The following is an 18,690-nucleotide window of genomic DNA, read 5'->3' on the forward strand; positions in this document are numbered from 1 at the left end:
TTTTTGCATTTTAAAATTAAGTTTTTCTATATATATGAGCATACAGAGAACACACACACACACACACATATATATATATATACACATATATATATATATATACATATATATATATATATATACACACACACATATATATATATATATATACATACATATATATATATATATATACATACATATATATATATATATATATATTACATATACAGTGTGACTCAGAATAAAGATATATGCATGCTATAATAACATGCATGCATATATGGCCATGCACACATAACATAGAATACATAACACACCCATATAGAATATGTAGGTATATGCATATGTACTTACATATTCTAAGTAGAATGTTTACAATCCCAGTTAATCGAGAGTTAACTATGCATAAATTTTGCTCGCATGCCATCAGTTACGTTCTTTTTTACGTTTCGTATAAACCCCAGACTTTTAAACTCACGAACCGATTATTAAACATTTAAAACTACACACGAACACATAGCACCTCATATCAGAAACTCGATATAATCTGTCACGCTATCTAACGAAATAGAGACACTTGAATTTTGACAGCAACTTCGTAATTAGAGTCTTGACTTGTTTTCAGCTACACAATGAATTTATGTAAGATTTCTCCTTTTTATTGACGTAAATGGAGGAGGCAGTGCGGCGTTTAGTACTTAAGATGCCGCTAAAGTCTCATATTTTAACACTTTTTCGCCGATAAAAACGCATTGCGTCTGAGAAGAAAGCCAAGTACTAGAATCCCCTGTTTATCTTGAAAAGAATGAAAGCTTTGTGCCGGTAAGTGCTTGTTCGGGCGCCTATATTATTAACGACAACCAGGTGTATTAATAGGGTTTTGTTTATAAGGCCACTTGTCAAAAGGTTAACATTGAAGTGGACCTCTTTACTGATATCCGATCTGGAAACATTGAGTTCATAATGGTGTCGCCGAAACTTCTTGACCCTGTAATGTCCCCCAGTAAAGTTAGTGGCCGCCACCACTTCTAAACGCATAAAGCCTTCTTACAGCTTGCTGTTTAAAAATCTCGTTTGAAAGTATAGAAAGTGATATAAATTTTATCTGACATTCTCAAATCCAATTTGAAAATGCAAAGAATTTTTACATCCTACTACCGAGTAACCTGAAAGGTCAAAGTATGAAACATATATTGGCCTTTAAAATATTAATTAAAAAAAGTTAATTACAGTTTCATTCAAAACAGAGGGGCAGATATATTAAAATGCTAGGAATAATAGAAAATTTCATAGAACTAACTAAACGAATATTTTACCGTGCTAGAACTATAGCTGTCAATTTGGAAAAGATATTTCTTCTCAGACAACCTCATATCGATTCTTAGATATCTTCCTAACTATTATTTTCTTTTGTGTTCACTTTCTCTCATTAACCATAATGGTTACTTTTTAAATAGGCTCAACAAGAAGCAGATCGGGTAGCATATTTCACAAGTGCACATCTGTGTAGCTACCGAAGGAGTGGCTTCTAGGATGAACCAATGAGCATCCAGTAATATTTCTGTCATGTCACATGACGTTTCGCGTGCTTTAAGATTTGAGCAAAATGGTTGAAAATATTCTGCCACGCAATTTTAAGTACAAAATAATTAAAGCATCGTCGATTGCTTCTGAAACTTTTCATTGCGAAGTTAAATCAATTATAGGAAATTTTGAAGATTTTACTACTTGGTTGAAATAAATACACATGTTGGATACTTCGCAAAAATATCGATGTGAAATATTACTTAATAAGTGGTAAATAAGATGAAGAAAGAAATATGTGATAAAGATCTGAGCCCAAATGCAATCTTTACATAAAATTATGCGTATGAGAAAAATATTTACACCAATTATATATGTAAATAGAAGTCAGCACTTTTTATTGCAGTCTATATGAAAAAGATGTTCTATAATAATAACCAATGCAGAATTTTATTCAAAGTGAACTTTACTAATTTGCATTCGAATACATTTAGTGTGTTAAATTTCACATTTAATAACTGCTCACTCTTAAATGTATTGTCTACACAAGAAATACTCATGGAACAGAGTGAATTTATTGTGTTCACAACGAGTATATTCAATTTATTCACATATAATTTTTAATGTTAACCATGGATATAATCAGATCATATATGTATTCTGAATCTTACCCTTTAAAATCAAAAGAATACAAGCACTGAAATAAGAAATTCATTGTAACACTTTCAGTCATTCTCAGCTCAATTAAAAAAAAAAAAAAAAAAAAAACATACACTTGAGTTCTCTTAATCCACATAATATGCCCAATCCTAACATTAATACATGACAAAAATAGCGAAAGTGAAATGTCAGCGATTAATCAAACTCAGAAAACGAAAGCACTACGAGGCCATATATTTATAACTGCGAAACAAATGCAAATTAAAACGTAAACAACATACGCTCACATGCGCGAAGATTTAGCATCACAAGAGCAATAGCAGCTCATTGGTCCATTTTAGAAACTCCTCCCTCAGTAGCTACGCTAATGTGCACTTGTGAAATATGCGATCGGGTAAGACCGCTAAACACAGGTAGTTCGTCCAAGGTTCAAATGCTGCTAAACAGGTTGGCTACATGGGTGTTTTCGTAGTTTTACCCATGTATAACATGAGCATGAGTCAGCTTTCCTTAGTAAGTCCTCCACGATGGCATCCCTCCTCGTTAGGTAAATAGCTTTTATATATTCTGAAGTAATTTAATACATTCAGTTTTTAATTAGAATAAAAATAATAGATCTTTAATTTCTTGCTAAATTATGCTCCTCGTTTGCTAAATTCTTTTCTTCTTTCTTTTAAACTTAAACAAAACTCGACCTTAGATTCACGCTGCTTTTTATAGAAAAAAGAAATCTAGGTGTTTCTGGAGGAGATTTACGTAGGCGCTCTATTCTTCGAGGAATAAAAATAATTTGCAAAAATACTTCTTCCTGTCTTTTGACATTGTCTTCAAAAAGAAGGAACATAAAAATGTTAAAGCCTATGTAGTTGTATTTTTACCAACTCAGAGGAAATCATTAAGAAGTAAATTTAATTGCGGAGTTTTTCTCTAATGGAGGAATTCTAATTTTTAGTTTCAATGGAAGGATCGAGTAATTAAGTAGTAATCAAGGAATTATAATTTTTAGTTTCAGTGGAAGAATCGAGTAATTAAGTAGTAATCAAGGAATTCTAGTTTTTAATTTCAATGGAATCGCTCTTTAATTATAATCTCTAGGAGTTTTTAATACCACAAGAATCACTCACTTTATTCTTATACCATAAAGAGCAAGAAAAAAAATGTTTGAATTAATTATTATCAAAGACTGCAAACAAGTCTATTTCTGTGTTTTCTCCCAGAGGCATATGCTTTGAATTTTGTGGAAATTTGCATAACGAATACGTGCATTAACCTTTTGCGGCACAGTGTGTCCGGTCTGGACACACCTAAAAATTTCCTTCTGTGCGCACAGAAAAATTGAATGAAAAAGGACTTATAGGTTACTCTGAACCTTCTTTACAGTAGATGGCAGCTCAACACAAACCAGTCCATATATTTTAGCCATGTTTAGTTTTTTAAGACCCTCATTTTTCAAAGAAATCTTCCAGATTTTTTTAGGGCATAAAAGAAATTTTTCGAAAAGAAATTTATATGTTATTTTTTGGCTGTATGCTAATTTCTTCATTCTATATTAGTTTTAAATTTTTACCTTGAAATTTTGCCTAAAATCAAAGGGCGAACCCTAGGTGTGCCCAGACCGAGCTCACCGACAATCTAGGACAACTGAGAGTCTGTATTCTTTGTTTCTCCGCATCTCATCGGTCAGTTCATTGACAACAATGCTCGTTTCAGCACTCTTTTCGAAGCTCTAATTAATCAGTTGTGTACTTCTCTAGGCCTAATTAGATTGCCTACCCCCTTTTTTTTTTTTTTTTTTTTTTTTTTTTTCAAAACTCCAACTTTAAAATGTAGCGTGCCGGAAAGGGTTAATATACTTTAAAATTTTACGGATCTTCAGAAGTATATTGTAAGGGAAATATTCAAGACTGAATGTAAATATTTTAGATTAAAATTGATCTAAAATTAATTTATTAAATTAATTTCCTATAATCTCACAAATTGAATAAAATATTGCGCAGACTGGCAATGTATATTTCCTGAAGTAATGCCATAAGTTAAGTATACATACAAAAGCAAACTTACTCCACTACCTTTGGAGTTGCCAAGAAAACTCTAATTTCATAAATCTTTAGTTAAATTCTTGAGTTTCCATTAATTGATGGAACCTGCTTCTGGGATCTAAGAAGCGAATGTAACCATAGAAATATTTAATTTTGACTGAAACACATCATTATTACAGAATACATATCTTTTTTATGTATGTGTTTTTATGCCTTCATTACACAACATACTGAATTACTTAAAAGCTGCTCAGTAGCAAACCTTTCAGCTTCATTCTTTTATCTACTGTAATTAGCATGTAGAAAATGTTAAATTTTTCATTACGTTTTAACTGACTTTTGATTCAAATTATGAAACAGACAGAAATTTTAACACAAATTTTTCCTTGTAAAATCACTGGATTAATTGAATATCCATTTAAAATCCACAAAAGCAATGTGCGTAAAACCCATTTCTTCTAATTAGTTATTAACTGTTCAGAGCTACAGATTTTTAACCTTTTTAAGAGTAAATGTGTTTTATTGTAAAATGGAGCGTTTAATTTGCTAAAACTATGCGATTTAAGTTTTAAAGCATTCACGATGTTTGTGGCAAACCGAATAGGTAAAATGCATGACCTACACTAAAATAATTCTTAAATGATAACTAGGCATTTACCTTGTTAAGATTCTAACTAAATTGCAGTTACTTTGCTAGCTAGATCTTTACTTTAACTGCGAAGCTATTATTCACTAATTTCAAATTGTATCAATAACAAGACGTAGGAAGTGTTGAAAAGACCCCTTTATTCAACTTAAGAAGTAACTTACAAACACCACTCCCGCTGCTTACAAACTTATCTAATACTTTTGGTTAAAACTCAAAATAGAAATATAAAATTAAAACTAAGTTAAATAATCAGCCAAAGCTGCATGGATATAATTAACGCGAGTTGGCCTACAAACCGGCAATTAATATGCACCTCAGTAAAATAGCAAGCTTAAATCAGAGAAACAACGTGGCCGAATGGCAGAAGAAGCTCTGTCTGAAGTAACACAGACACCAACGGGAAAATAACTGTTTATTCCTTGTTTTCAATTTGAATATGCAGACCCACTTTCCCGAGGCATATGCACTGCTTGCCCTGAGTGGCGATAATAATCTGTAAACACACAATATCTTTTAAAATTTTTCTTGAAAATGTCTTGTGACTAAAAGCTGCTCTGAGCTTCAGTGTCTAAAAAAGCATTAGCTGGCACCTTACTTAATAAAATTCGGATTTCCGACAAAGCCAAATTCTTGACGACCACTGTATTTAATTTAATTTTAGAGGGAGTAAGGGACAACCGTACACTCTTGTCATAGGTCCCCTAAATTAGTTTAAATTCTGTTTCTTGTGACCCTTTTTTTTTTTTCTTGCGACTTAACTCTGGCGATCGCCGGAAGTTTTCCTTTTCTAACCGTTATTTTTATTACCGCCCTTTGCGGTCGCATCCATTTGACGGTAGGGATATTGCCTATTCTGGCTAACCTGTGGACTTTGCTGTGGTGGAGATTTAGAAAAACTGTCCAGATCTCGCCTTACGCCTATATCCGCCTTACGCATACTTTAAGTCGCTCACCGGGTTTCGAACTTAATACAACATGAAATAAATCTTCGAGCGTTGTAAGATTTCTTACCTCGAAAAAGCCCTGAATTGGAAAGAGAAACCGCGGTACAATCATTTCTACCACTTAGGTGTTAGGCCGCTTGTTGTACAACATACTGAAAATTTGTATTTTCCTCAAAATAAATTCCGTCAACTCCTCAACCCTATTCTAATATTTGCTGAAAGGTTCAGCCTACAATTTAACTAGATCTTTTACCACAGGGCATGTTTTTATTAAAGCATTTTCCCAGATGTAGGTGTCACTTCCTGGCTCACCTTTCAGGAACTTGCCTTTGTACCAGCTTAAAGCTTGGCCTTTCAAATTTGTTGTAGTAATCGTAACTTTTCCAGGACAGAATATAATATCAAAAAGAACAGAATATAATATGAAATTCAAATTCCGGAACAGAATATAATATGAAATGCAAATGCAACTGTTCAGAGAACAACATAACGGAACTCTTTCCGCCAAAACTGCCAGTGGGTTTCCTCTCGAATCGCATTGTCTCGAGTATGAATCCAAATCCTCCACTGGGTTAAATTGTGCCGGTGGAACATGAAGCTTTGCAAGAATCAACGTAAATTTCTACTGTTCTCTGAAAAGGTTTGTAAATTTTTCGGACGCCAAAGTTAAGTTTCTAGCTAAATTAAAATTACTTTGATGGCTAGATCTTTAGATGAATTGTGAAGCGACTAATAAAATATAAAAGTAAAACAAAGTTAAATAATCAACAGAAGCTGCACAGAGATAATTAAAGGGGTTGTCTCTTAATATGTGCACGGCAGTAAAATAGCAAGCTTACATCAAAGAAACAACGTGCCCGAACAGCAGAACACACTTTGTCTGAAGTAACTCAGACACCAGCTTAAATAGTGTCCTTTTGCCCTGCTTTGCATATCTCACGAGAAACTGAAATATCATTCTGGCAGGAAATAGAAATGACGGAAGACAGAAAAGCTTAGTAACTGAACAAAACTGGTTAGTTTAAAAGTAAAATAACATTTCTTATAAAGTATTTATTTATCAGGGAAAACTTGATTATACTGGTCTGCCTTTTAAAAAGTACTATATGTTTTTTTAATTTTTTAAGCTGATTTTAAAATTATTTTTTTAATTTGCGTATCAAGTATTGTTGCAAATTCAAATTTTCTGTAACAACAAATATGTATTTTTTACATTGAAAAGTAACTCATTTAATATTACAGAAATAAAGAAGAGAGCATTATATGTATATAAAACCGCATTAAAAGTTTTAAATTAAAAAGGATTATGCGTATGTGCGCAAGAAATTTAACAAAATTTTAATGGAAATTTCAATTAAAAAATTATATGTGTGCAAGAAATTTAACGAGTAGAGAATTTAAATGGAAATTTCAAGGTCATTTTATAATGTAACAAAAATATCTTTTTTCTTGGTTTACGTCCAGTTTTGCTTCTTTTCCTATTTTTGTCTCTTTTCAATATTTAGTACATTCTACTAGCTTCGTTTCATAACTTAATTTGGCACTTCTTTAGCATTTCTTTAATAACCTAATGGAGCCTTTTATCTCAGAAACTGCTCAGTATTTTCTGGAAAGTACCTTATGCGTGCGAAAAAAGAGCAACTTTTGAAATTTCTTATCTACAGTATGGCACTTTCGAGAATTTCAGCAAATGAAGGAATTTAAAGGCTATAACTTATACTGAGTCTTAGCCTCTTTTTCCTTGCTTATTTCTCAAACGTGGAAGCAAGGAACTGATGGATATATTCTCATTAAAGGTCTGTATTTACGCAGACTTATTGTTATTCGAAGGCCATGAACTTTCCATAAAAGTTGCAAATACGAGATAGTCCTTTTTCCGTTTTGTTTCTCACTGTTAGCCTGAGTAGCCTTCTATGAGCTCAATCTACAATGAGCACATCCGGTAAAAGGCATTTCAAGTTTTGATTGTCCCAACTGAGTCTTCTTGTGAGTGATTAAATGATTGTGGATATGTCTAATCTGCTAACATTGTTTTAATCGATTTAAATAATTTGGATAATTGTTTGTTTATTATTAAGAAGATACAGCGGTTCTGTTGCACTTACCCGAAACGAAAGGCATTCTGAAGCTGACATACTGCACTGGGGATGGCTGGCGGTACTGTCGGGGCACACACTTATTCAGTTGATAGGCGAAAGGACTGAGATGCGAATGAATGCATTCACCTGGAACAAAGAAAAACACAATATTACGTAGTTTATTTTTTTTAATAGAAATTTCCTCTAACCGTTTCATCTGTGCATTACGACATTTGTTAAAAATGGAATTTTACGGTCATAGATAAGCACTAGCAAAACAAACATTGTTACATCGATAGCTGTATAATTTGAAAAACTGATAGGTAGGATCAAAACAGTTTATTTGAATATGAAAAAGTCACGAGAGATATCTGCCTAAAAAGAGGGATGCCTCCTTGGAAGACTTTCTGAAGGAAACTGGCTCTTATTCACGTTACACAGGGGGAAAACAACGAAAAATCGTGCAACTAGCCCGTTCGCCTGAGTTTGAACCCAAACCGGGTCGAATTTTCAGTAGCCAGCGGTCTTAACTACTCGGCCAGTAAGGAGTCTGAAAAATTGATATATTTTAAAATTTCGTTCCACTTTTAATCAGTAGTTACCCGCTTGCGCCTTGTTGAAGATTTCTTGAACAAATCGCGTTTGATGTCCCTTCATGGTCACTTTCAAAATAAAAAAGTGGCGTTTGATATCACTATATGCTTAGTTTCAGAAAATTTCTGTTAAAAATAAAAAATATGCATGACGGTATAATTTGGAAAAGCTGAAAAATGCACTGTTTTGACATCTACTCGAACCGAGAGAAACTTGACCCTTTATGAACATGATTAGCTTTCAAAATGCATCACATTAAGAATAAATGTCATTTGAAATTCCATTAACCAATCATTAAGTATCCTTATTTTTATCATTAAATATCCTTATCCTAATCATTTTAAATAATAGATTTATTCTTGCATCAGAATGAACTTTATTTCCACAAAAACACAGCTTGCAGATCTGGAAAATTATAATTCGTCTAAACGGGTTTTTTCCTTTTTTGGTGACTTATGCTCTACTTTCTTATTTTTAAACTTTTTCATTTTTAATTTAGTTGTGTTATTTTTTTATCCGTTTCAATTTTAATTTTTAATCAAAACTTTTTTTCTTTTTATTTATTGATTACCTATTTGTTTTTTCCCCCACACCTTTAAAAGTTTCTAAAATACGTCCTCAGGAGTCAGAAATCCCGAAATTTATGAGACAGAAACTCCCCAGAATTATAACTTGAAATTTTCTTAAAAGTCTTGAGATTTCTGACAGGTTTCTGGAAGAGTCGCTCATAATAATGTTACGGAATCTTTTTAGAAGGTTCCATATCGAATAGAACAGCGTTTGTTATTAAATTGTAATCGGCGCCACGAAAACATGATTACGTACAACTCTTCGAAGTTTGCTCGTTAAAAAATGGTAATGCGTTTATATGCACATTTTATTTTTGTTAGTATACATGCAACTGTTTTAAACATAAACATTTAGTTCTTACAATTTTGTGTTGCCAGATTCAAAATTCAAACCAAACTCCGAGCTTCAAAAAATTCGTGACAGTCTATTGAGAGGCCGGAACAAATGGTATACAACTTATTAAAGTATAATAGATATTTTTCTAATTGGAATGATAAGGTCACTATATAAAAAGCTATATTTTATGTTTACAAAACCCCATGAAAATATCAATTACGCATTTCTTTTGTAATTTGCCATTTAAGGTATTTAACTTTTCTCACATAGCATAACGAACAGTATTTTCCTATCTGGAAACTTACTTTAAGGTGACCATATAAAAATCACACTTTTATATTCACAGACCTCTCTCATTCATATAGTTGAAACTGTTCTCATAAAATTTTTTACCTTATTTTGTTTTAAGAAACTGTGCAGTGGACGTATGTGTCTAGAATGAATATTTGAGGAAATAAAGTCGGCAGCCATCTTTTTCGAACACTGACAGAAAAACTACGATATTCATCTCGCTCTGATGAAGAATGGCATCTTCAATTCGGAAGTTTATCCAGAGCTGTGCAATTTCCTAGCTCTGTTTTTAAAATTAGATTTTATTTTAGATCTGCGCTCTTATTTTATCAATACAGCCATTTCGGATTTCTACTGAGCTTACTGATAAAATTCCCTTCCGAAAAATTCTCTAAGTTCTCAAAAGTTTTATTTTCTTTTTCCTCAGTTATACAAAGCAGATTCAAGAAAAAAGGTAAAATAAAAAATAGGTTAATTAAATTAATAACAGATAACTGAACGGAGCATATTTTATTTTGGATAAAAAAAAATTAAAGGAACAGAACATATAAAAGGAACGGAACACATTTTACTTTTGGCTCCGGCTGAATTAAAACCCTATATGTATATAGATAAGAGATTCAATCAAAATAAAATTAATATAATTAAAAACATACATCTATGAGTAAATTGTTATTATGTTTACGCGACAAAGGGAAGTGTCCCTCATATGAGTCCGACAAAGGAAGGTGAAAGGGAATGCTGATCACACTGCTTCTTTTAATTCTACAAAATTATAAGGAGCACGAAATGCGTGTAAATTTTCATCATGTACAGAGAATAATTTTTAAATTATTTAAGAGTTCAGAAAATTTTGTATATAATGAATTTAATACGCAGAATTAAATTCGAACTTTTATTTCAACAAAAGAAATAAAAGTACACTATTCTGTTATGACTATGAAAACATTTGTGTGTGCTATCAGAAATACTCTTTTAACAGGGAATTAAAAGCAGGGTTTCAAATAATTTTGTTAAATTTTGGCTACTTCTAATTTACATATAATCTAACTTCATTTCCACTTGAAATTTCATATTTAATCATAATAATTATTATTTGAAAAATTTTTCAGTAAGTCATAACCATGTGAAAATGTGCGCTCTTTCTAAGTGGGCATTCGTCTTGTGTGTTTCTGTCATGCAGTTTTCTAACTGTCCGTTGGCTATTCCCATGGAGTAGGAAGTTAGTTCTTACCTCCATGGCTATTCCGGCGGGGAACCACTGCGTTCCTTTTCTTTTGTCCCCAGCTGAGTGAAAAAGCAGTTAAAGAGAGGACAGCCTTGCTTTATTGCTTAATTAGGAAGTCCTTTCTTACATCCATGGTTCGAACTATGGATGTATAAAAGGACTTCCTACCTCTTACCTTCCTTTAAGAGCATCTTAGACATTTTTGTTATTTACTAGAAAATAACACTATCTGAAGTTTCTCTTATAACTGAAGTTAAAAAATCTCTTTCTTGCGTTTTCTTTAGTCTATTTCTTGAATTATTTTTATCTAAAGGTTTAGCTAAAATTTCAAATATTTAAAAAATTTTCAATAACTGAAAAATGAAAGGAATAAAATATTACTGAAGATGATTTGAAAATATTTCTTAACCATTTTAGAGGGATAATTCACTATTTTAGCAGTAGAATTGCAGTGTGGAAAAATATGCTAGTACTTGATTGGAAAGTGTCTCTAACAAATTTTTGATGAACTTATTAAGCATGTAAACATGTCTATTATATCGAAGCAAAACCATTGTTTAAAAGTAAAACTATCGAGCTATTTCTAATAAATTAAAATTATTACATATATTAAACTTTACGGAAAAGGTAATACTTTTCATTTTAACTTTCGCATGCTTGAAGATGGGTTTAGCCGTTCGAATAATTTAAACAACTATTTTATTCTGAACTCCAGAACAAGAGGATTTAAGATTAAAGCTTGAAAGCAATGAGCCCAGCGTTGTAAAAAATGCAATCTTGCACATTAAAAATAAATTTTAATTTAACAAAAAATGTTATGTTACTCGATTAACTGTAAATGCTTTTTAAAAAACAATTAATTTTACTTTACCATGGTTATTTATGTACAAAAACTTCTAATGAAGCAGATATAAAGAGCATTTTGAAACTAAATTTCACTGGAATTTAGTTTCAAAAATTATTATAGCCTTAACCAAGAGGTCGTTCAGAAGAAAAATTCGGCACTTAATGTATTAAATGCTTTAAAGCATAGAATAAGAATGCAAAATGGAAAACTATTTGCCAATTATTCCAAAGCAAAATATTATTTATCCCAAGGGGAAGAATTTATATTGTATTTATAAAATTAATTACTTTTAAAGTAACTTCTTTAATCTCCGCAAGAAAGGAAACGAATTCCTCTAGATCATCCAAAATGTCACGGATGAACAAATTGCTATAGGAATATCGTCTAATTTCAACTTGTAAAGAAAGGCAGGTAACGAAAACAATTTTAAAACGATTCCGAGAAGAAACTAACTTTTCTTTAGAAAACGTTGAGTTCAAGAAAATTGATTTTCGAGAAAGCTGAACAATAGTTTATGATAAGTTTGTAGTACATAATATTTTTCTTAATGCAGATTCAAATGTTCAGTTAACCGATTACAAAAAAGCCCATGAGATTTATCAAAGACATCTCGAGTGTAACTCTCCCTCTCACGAAAGTCTCACTTGTGATGTAATGACAAACACAGATAAACACTGATAGCCAGATAAACGTTTTTGTAATCCCAACAGACTATTTGTATGCTTGTCCTCCATGAAGGCATCCCTTCATTTAAGAAGGTAGCCTTCTTGCGCTTTGCCTAAATTGATTAAGCAGTAGCAACTACAAAGTTTGGACATAAAATGAATGGAACATTTTTAACAGATAAATGCATAATATTTTGCTGACTAGTGTTTGTCTGTATGGAAGCTATAGAAAAAATTAAATTTATTTTATCAAAACTATCCCACTCTTATAGTTAACTATCTTCAAATTATTTTGGAAAAATTTTCAATGGAAGAATGTATCTCAGATCAGAATTCAAGCCAATAAAGCTAATAAATCAGCTTTAGTGTACACATATTACAAATAAAAGATACAGTGTGAAAAAAAATATGGTTTTGTGCAAATAAACTGGAAGGGTTTTCCGGAATGTCTTCAGTAGAATGACAAAGAACACTTCTTTTGTGGGTTTTATGCTGTTATTACATGTTAAATATTATTTCATTTAAATTAAGGAAAAGAAACACATATCACGTAAAAATTTATTATTTACAAATTAAGGTTATTTTCTTTACTTCGAAATCTAGTAGTATTGTTTCCCATATGCGAATTTCAAATTCTGACAAAACAGAAATAATGGCCACCTAACTTGTAGTACATATTTCTTAAAAACCTCGCGTGTAGGCGATCCAGTAGAAAAAATGCATAGTTATGGAACTATGTTTTGAATAAAACTGTGCCCTTATTGAATGAGTTCAAAAGTTCCTAATATCTTGTTTCTTAGCATGAAAGGTTTCACAAGTTCCTAAGAATAATTCATTAAACGGGAGTCAGTAAGTATAAGCAAGATATAATTCGAATTTGGCCTCTTAAGCTTATTAGGTCTAGCTACCAAATAAACGTTTTTGAATTCAGCATGACATTTTAGACAGTTTTTTTTTTTTTTTTAAATTTTTATCTTAACTTTTATTTTCAAAAAATATACACGTAATCCAAAGTTTTATGTAACAAAAATTAGCATAAAATAAGTATGATAAATTAAATCATCTCTACATTCAGTCACTATTAAAAATTAATTCATTCTTAACCACGGACTTTCGGTCAAGAGGAATCCACCTGGGGATATTTCGTAGTTTCAGGGGATAATCCAGTCAACCTTTTGTTTGCCTGTTAAATATGTTTATGTTTTAGCTTATGAATATGAAAAACTACTTTTGTTCAAGTTTTAGTATTTATGTAAATGTATTTTAAATAAATGTAATGTATTTTTCAAGTTTTGAAAAGGAGGGGGTGAAACGATCGGCTAGCAATGGTGAAAAAAGTGCATGAGTTAAAAACTGTTGCGAACCACTAGTCTGGACTAAGCCAACTTGAATAAAATATAGAATTTTATACTTTGTAGGGATCTTTAATTTTTACTAATCAATTATTTATTATTTCAACCTGTACTACCAGTTCTACTTTCTGCTTCCTCACCAGACTGTAAATGAGTTAGTAGGTAAACGTGTTTAGGATGCAAATGAGTTAGAGTAAAATAAGGCGAAGCATTTGAGATTGAAAGGGAATATGAGTATTGGCTACGCCGACTTGCCGCGCGTTAGCATTCTCAGATTTATTTCTGCTGTCAGAGTTTCTATTCGGCTTAGTCATTTGCGACCGTCGCGCGATTAAGTTCATTATCTGAGCAAGCCTGTTAGGCTAATCATGAATTATATTAATCTTGAATTGGTAAGTTTATTCACCACAAACAGTGGTGTTTTTGTTAATCGCAAGGTGTGCTCTTGCAAATAGTTCTGTTGAATTAAAGTTTTCAACTTTTTTCCTTGTTCTATTGTTACTGAACACCATGCTGACTAGTGAGAAGTCAGCAGCAATCTTAATGAAGGTCACTGACACTTTGCATGCTCCCGAAAAGGATTAGAACTTACAACTTGTTTGTTAACTCCATTTTCGACGTTAGCATTACACTAAAGTAAAATTCTATCCTTTTTTGGGGTTAGTTTTCATAAAAAAGTTTTTGTTCATTTCAAAAGAGAAAAAAATGATGAGCATTTGTTGAGATAAGCTAGTACGTATAACAACTTACATATGTTACATTCTAAAGGAGAAAAAAATTATATTTACGCTTCATGAAGGCAAAAAGAGCTCCCCAACGGCCGAGCGGTAAAAATTCTGAACACTTGTAGTTCAATCGGGGGTGGAATCCTGGTATTAAGAGCCGACTGCTTGGGCACTTTCGTGATTTTCCTCATGTGTAACGTGTATAGGAACTAGTTTCCTTTAAAGAGTCCTCCACGAAGGCATCCCTTCCCTTGACTTAGCGCCGTTTTGTTCTTTCTCTTTTCATGCGCAGATCGAAATAATTTCGTTTCCCCTATTCTCTCTTTCCCGTTTCATTCCTTATTCAAAAAGTCCCTAAGGTAAAGCGAACGAACACCTGTTTTCATCAATTGGAACGGTTTAGACGAGATGACTCTCACTACTTTGACCTGACTTAGCTTTTGATTTCTAATATTTATTAAAGATTACCTTTAGACAAATTAATCTGATCAGAATAATGAATTTTAGGCATGCTCAAGAGGTGTGTATCTGAATCTAGTTACATTTTTGTTATACAGTGTTCCTTTTTTAATTTCATACACTTCTAAAACAATAGAAACACAATTCCCCCACTTTGATAGAAAATATTTAAAATGTAGCGAATGTACTCGTATAACTAAGATTAATGTACATTCTTTATCAGAGCCCTCTTTAAACGCGACCAATCACGGTTTTAAAGAATTTTGGAGCTCTGTAGATGTGGTTGTCTTAAAAATCTGATATTCACTGCCAATGTTTGTTTATGTTCTCAAAAAATACAGGTCTTTTTTCAAACGGCTACCTCTTAGAAATGTCGTTAATAGATGGTTTAATATAAATATTTTCTAATAGGTAATGGAATTAATTTAATCTAATGCCAATTAAAAAACTTCTGTCTACCCTAAGGGAGATTTAAGAGCAATATAACTATAATTTTTCTTTCACAATCAGCTGTTATATAAGATGCTGTAATATACTTTCTGTATATTTTTCATTGTATATAATTGATATCCATGTGCATTTAACAAATATACAGCAAATGGAAGACAAATTATTAAAAAATTCCAATTTGAAACATTAATATCAATTTCCTTTTATTTTATATAATACTATTAATGAATTTATATAATATGTATACTTAGAATCTAAAAACGACGAACTTTGAATGTTATGACTCGTATAAATAATATATATTCATGCAGCGACAAAATTGTTTTAGAAGTTATATGTATAGTTACTTCTAAAAACTATAATAACATCATGCATATTTATTACTATAATTTGAGATGACTGTATTCAAATTTGTTCATATAAGCGCTTATCTTGAATCCTAAACGTTGTTTCATTCCCCGGAAAAAAAAAAGGAATAAATGAATGAAATGACAATTAAAAGCACTTGTATTCCAAACTGCTGCAGTTGAAAGATTAAGGTGTTACTCTTGGACTTCATTGACTGATAGGATCCCAACTCATAGTTTTAATTTATTCAAAAATCTAATAAAAATATCTCCAGAAAATTGACAAATTATATTTGTTGCATTCAAAAAAGCTTTCAGTCAGGAATATTTTTAAACTTTGATAATAAGCTCATTCTAAAGTAATGAATAAAATATCTCCTAACTAAGCTTTCATTGTGTTTCAATACATAAAACTCTTTTAACAGTGTTAAAAAAGAAAGGACGGAGATAAAATTCAAGTACTTTTTTTAATTAAAAAGCTAATATGTGTTTACTAAATACAACATAGGCCAATATAAAAACAAAAATGAAGATGTCGCAATTTATATAAAAGTATAATTTTTTAATATAACCGAAAGAGGTATGTAGCATACGTATGAAACACATAATGTACACTTGTTTGAAACATATAATTTTAAATAAATCGTATTTCATAATGCATAGAGTCAATACTTGCATAGTTTTTTTATTCACGAATGGCTAATTGCTATGTATTTTTGTAAACTTTTGAACAATTTATATTTTTTTATATTGCTGTGTTGAATAGTATTCGAATAAGGGCTGATCTCACTGCAAATTTGCCAATCTACGCAAGTATTTTTTTTCCTTTGAGAATAGAATTATACAGACTCCTCGTGCACTTTGTCTTCTTGCTCTTTTTCTCGTACAGAAGTCGCAACCAAATTATGAAGTTGCTCATATCATCTTTCTCTCACTTCGAAACAACCTGCTTGTGCATTAGAAAGTATTAATCTGCGACAAGCCAAGTCCATCAAACAAAAACCAGATACTTGGATGACTGCAATGAAACAAAGAATTAAAAGAATTATGAAAGCCTTCACAACAATTGGTAGTTGTCGGAAATCGCTTAACAGCTGCCTTGTAGTGGTTTTAGAACCTCACTGGAAATTGAGGTTCTCTGCCTGCTGCACTTTCAATACACTATACTGAAACAAAGTACGTCAGCACTTCATTATAACTGTTTTCTTCCGGAAATGAAAGTTGGTTGAAACTCTCATGTCAGTAATTGGCACGAAAGCTAACGTAGCCAGAGACTTTAGTGTCAATTTTATATTTATGTCAGTATCATATGGAACCTTTAAACCAAAGATACTAATTTTTCTTATGAGACTTTGACACAAATGAAAATATCAGCCTTTCACCTCAGCCTCAAAAGCAATCCTCACTAATAGCAGGTTTCTCAAAATCTACAAGTAGTTTTGAGGCATAATGTTCAGAAGCAAAATCTTCATGATATCAAATATTCTGTTATATGTGTCTAAATCGTTTTTTTTTCAATAAAATATAAGCACAGCACATGGCGGGTAAGAGTTTGCGAACTTTGCATGCCATGTATATAATTTACAGACCATATTTGGAACTTTATCAAAAGTTCCATCTGCATATACTGAATCTTTATTCAACTCACGTAAAAGTTTTCTGTGTCCTTAAACTGCCTTCGGTTTGGGTCATCAACAGCTGAATTGTTCAACGCCAAATTCATATGCTTTTCAGGAACATCAAATTAATTTTTGATGGGTTGGACAGATAGCCTTCTTTTCAACGATGCAACATATTTCTCGTGGAAGAGGATTGTTTTGGAAAACAAGCTTACACATCATTGCTTAAGCCAGATAATACATCGCCTATCACATTACGTTGGGCAGCAGCGATTGATATCATCTCTTGTCTCATTTTGCTTCTAGCAGCATTTGCTGTAACATTTTTAAGGCCAAGAATCATGACAGTGTTCAGTTGGCTTCTTCATTATACTGCCATCCTTCGTTTTCAGGAATGAATAACATCTTGTTGAACGATGTCATCTGCATCGTTAAGTCACCACTCCATTCACGGAACGAACATTTAAGTATTCGAAGCCCGAGTAAATCAATACTTCTTTGCCTTTTCGAGTCCTCGAAAATTCCATAGCTTGCACTGAAAAAAGAAAATGATTAATGAAATATTATATTCGATGCATTCATAAACATATAAAAAACATAATAAACAGAAAATCTAGATTAATTAAAATCTTGAAATGTGCTCACTGCGTTGTCAACATCTACAAAAAATTTGAAATTAGTGCGAAAAAAATTATAGTATTGCTTTGAAATGTAATTTAATTTTCAGTATGCTGGTGTAGAATACTGTTATGTTTTTATATGTGTAGCATGATGCGTTAAGTTAAATCATGAGACTCTCAATACTTCTTTTTGTAACAGGAATCTGTCAAAAATGTTACTCACAAAAATCAGTGTGATTCAACTGGAAACTTTGTTTCTTAAAATAATGTCAAAAGTTTTAAGAGCATTAATTATTTCAAATTAAACGATATTTTTGAAAACTACTTACAATCCAAAAGTATTTAATATATTTTTAAGAATTGAAAAATATATATGTATATTTAATGGAGTAATATGCGCAAACGCTTTTATGACATAATTTTCAGGTTCAAAAAATAAAATGTTCATTTTTAAGCTTGATATGAATGTTGTAAAGGTAAGAAGAGTTCTAGGTAAAAGCATATTTTAAAGAAAGCCTCATTTGTAATTGTCAATTAAATACTTACATTTAGACGTTTTGACATAATTTTCGGAAATCACGAGTCTCCAATCATTTTTATGAGACAGTGGATATCAATTATGTATTCAAATATTTTATCACCGATCGAGTTAATGAACTGGAATAATATATAACTAATAATAAGCAATTTTAGGATCAACTGTATTTTCAA

The 18,690-nt window shown here is 31.6% G+C and overlaps 1 protein-coding gene across 3 annotated transcripts in view; it reads right to left on the reverse strand.

The window, feature by feature from the left end:
- LOC118184382 (homeobox protein DBX1-like) overlaps positions 1-18,690 on the reverse strand; it is a 144,862-nt gene that overhangs the window by 55,237 nt on the left and 70,935 nt on the right. For 2 of the 3 annotated variants that reach the window (XM_035354051.2, XM_035354050.2), the window contains exon 2: positions 7,904-8,023. The exons of the other annotated variant lie outside the window; for it this stretch is intronic. In XM_035354051.2, coding sequence (XP_035209942.1) covers positions 7,904-8,023 — 120 coding nt within the window. The remainder of the gene's footprint in view (positions 1-7,903; positions 8,024-18,690) is intronic. 3 annotated transcript variants of the gene reach the window in all.

This window comes from Stegodyphus dumicola, chromosome X2 (genome assembly GCF_044657685.1).
Source record: "Stegodyphus dumicola isolate Sdum_Otavi_A_Nest chromosome X2, ASM4465768v1".
NCBI classification, from domain to species: Eukaryota; Metazoa; Arthropoda; class Arachnida; order Araneae; family Eresidae; genus Stegodyphus; species Stegodyphus dumicola.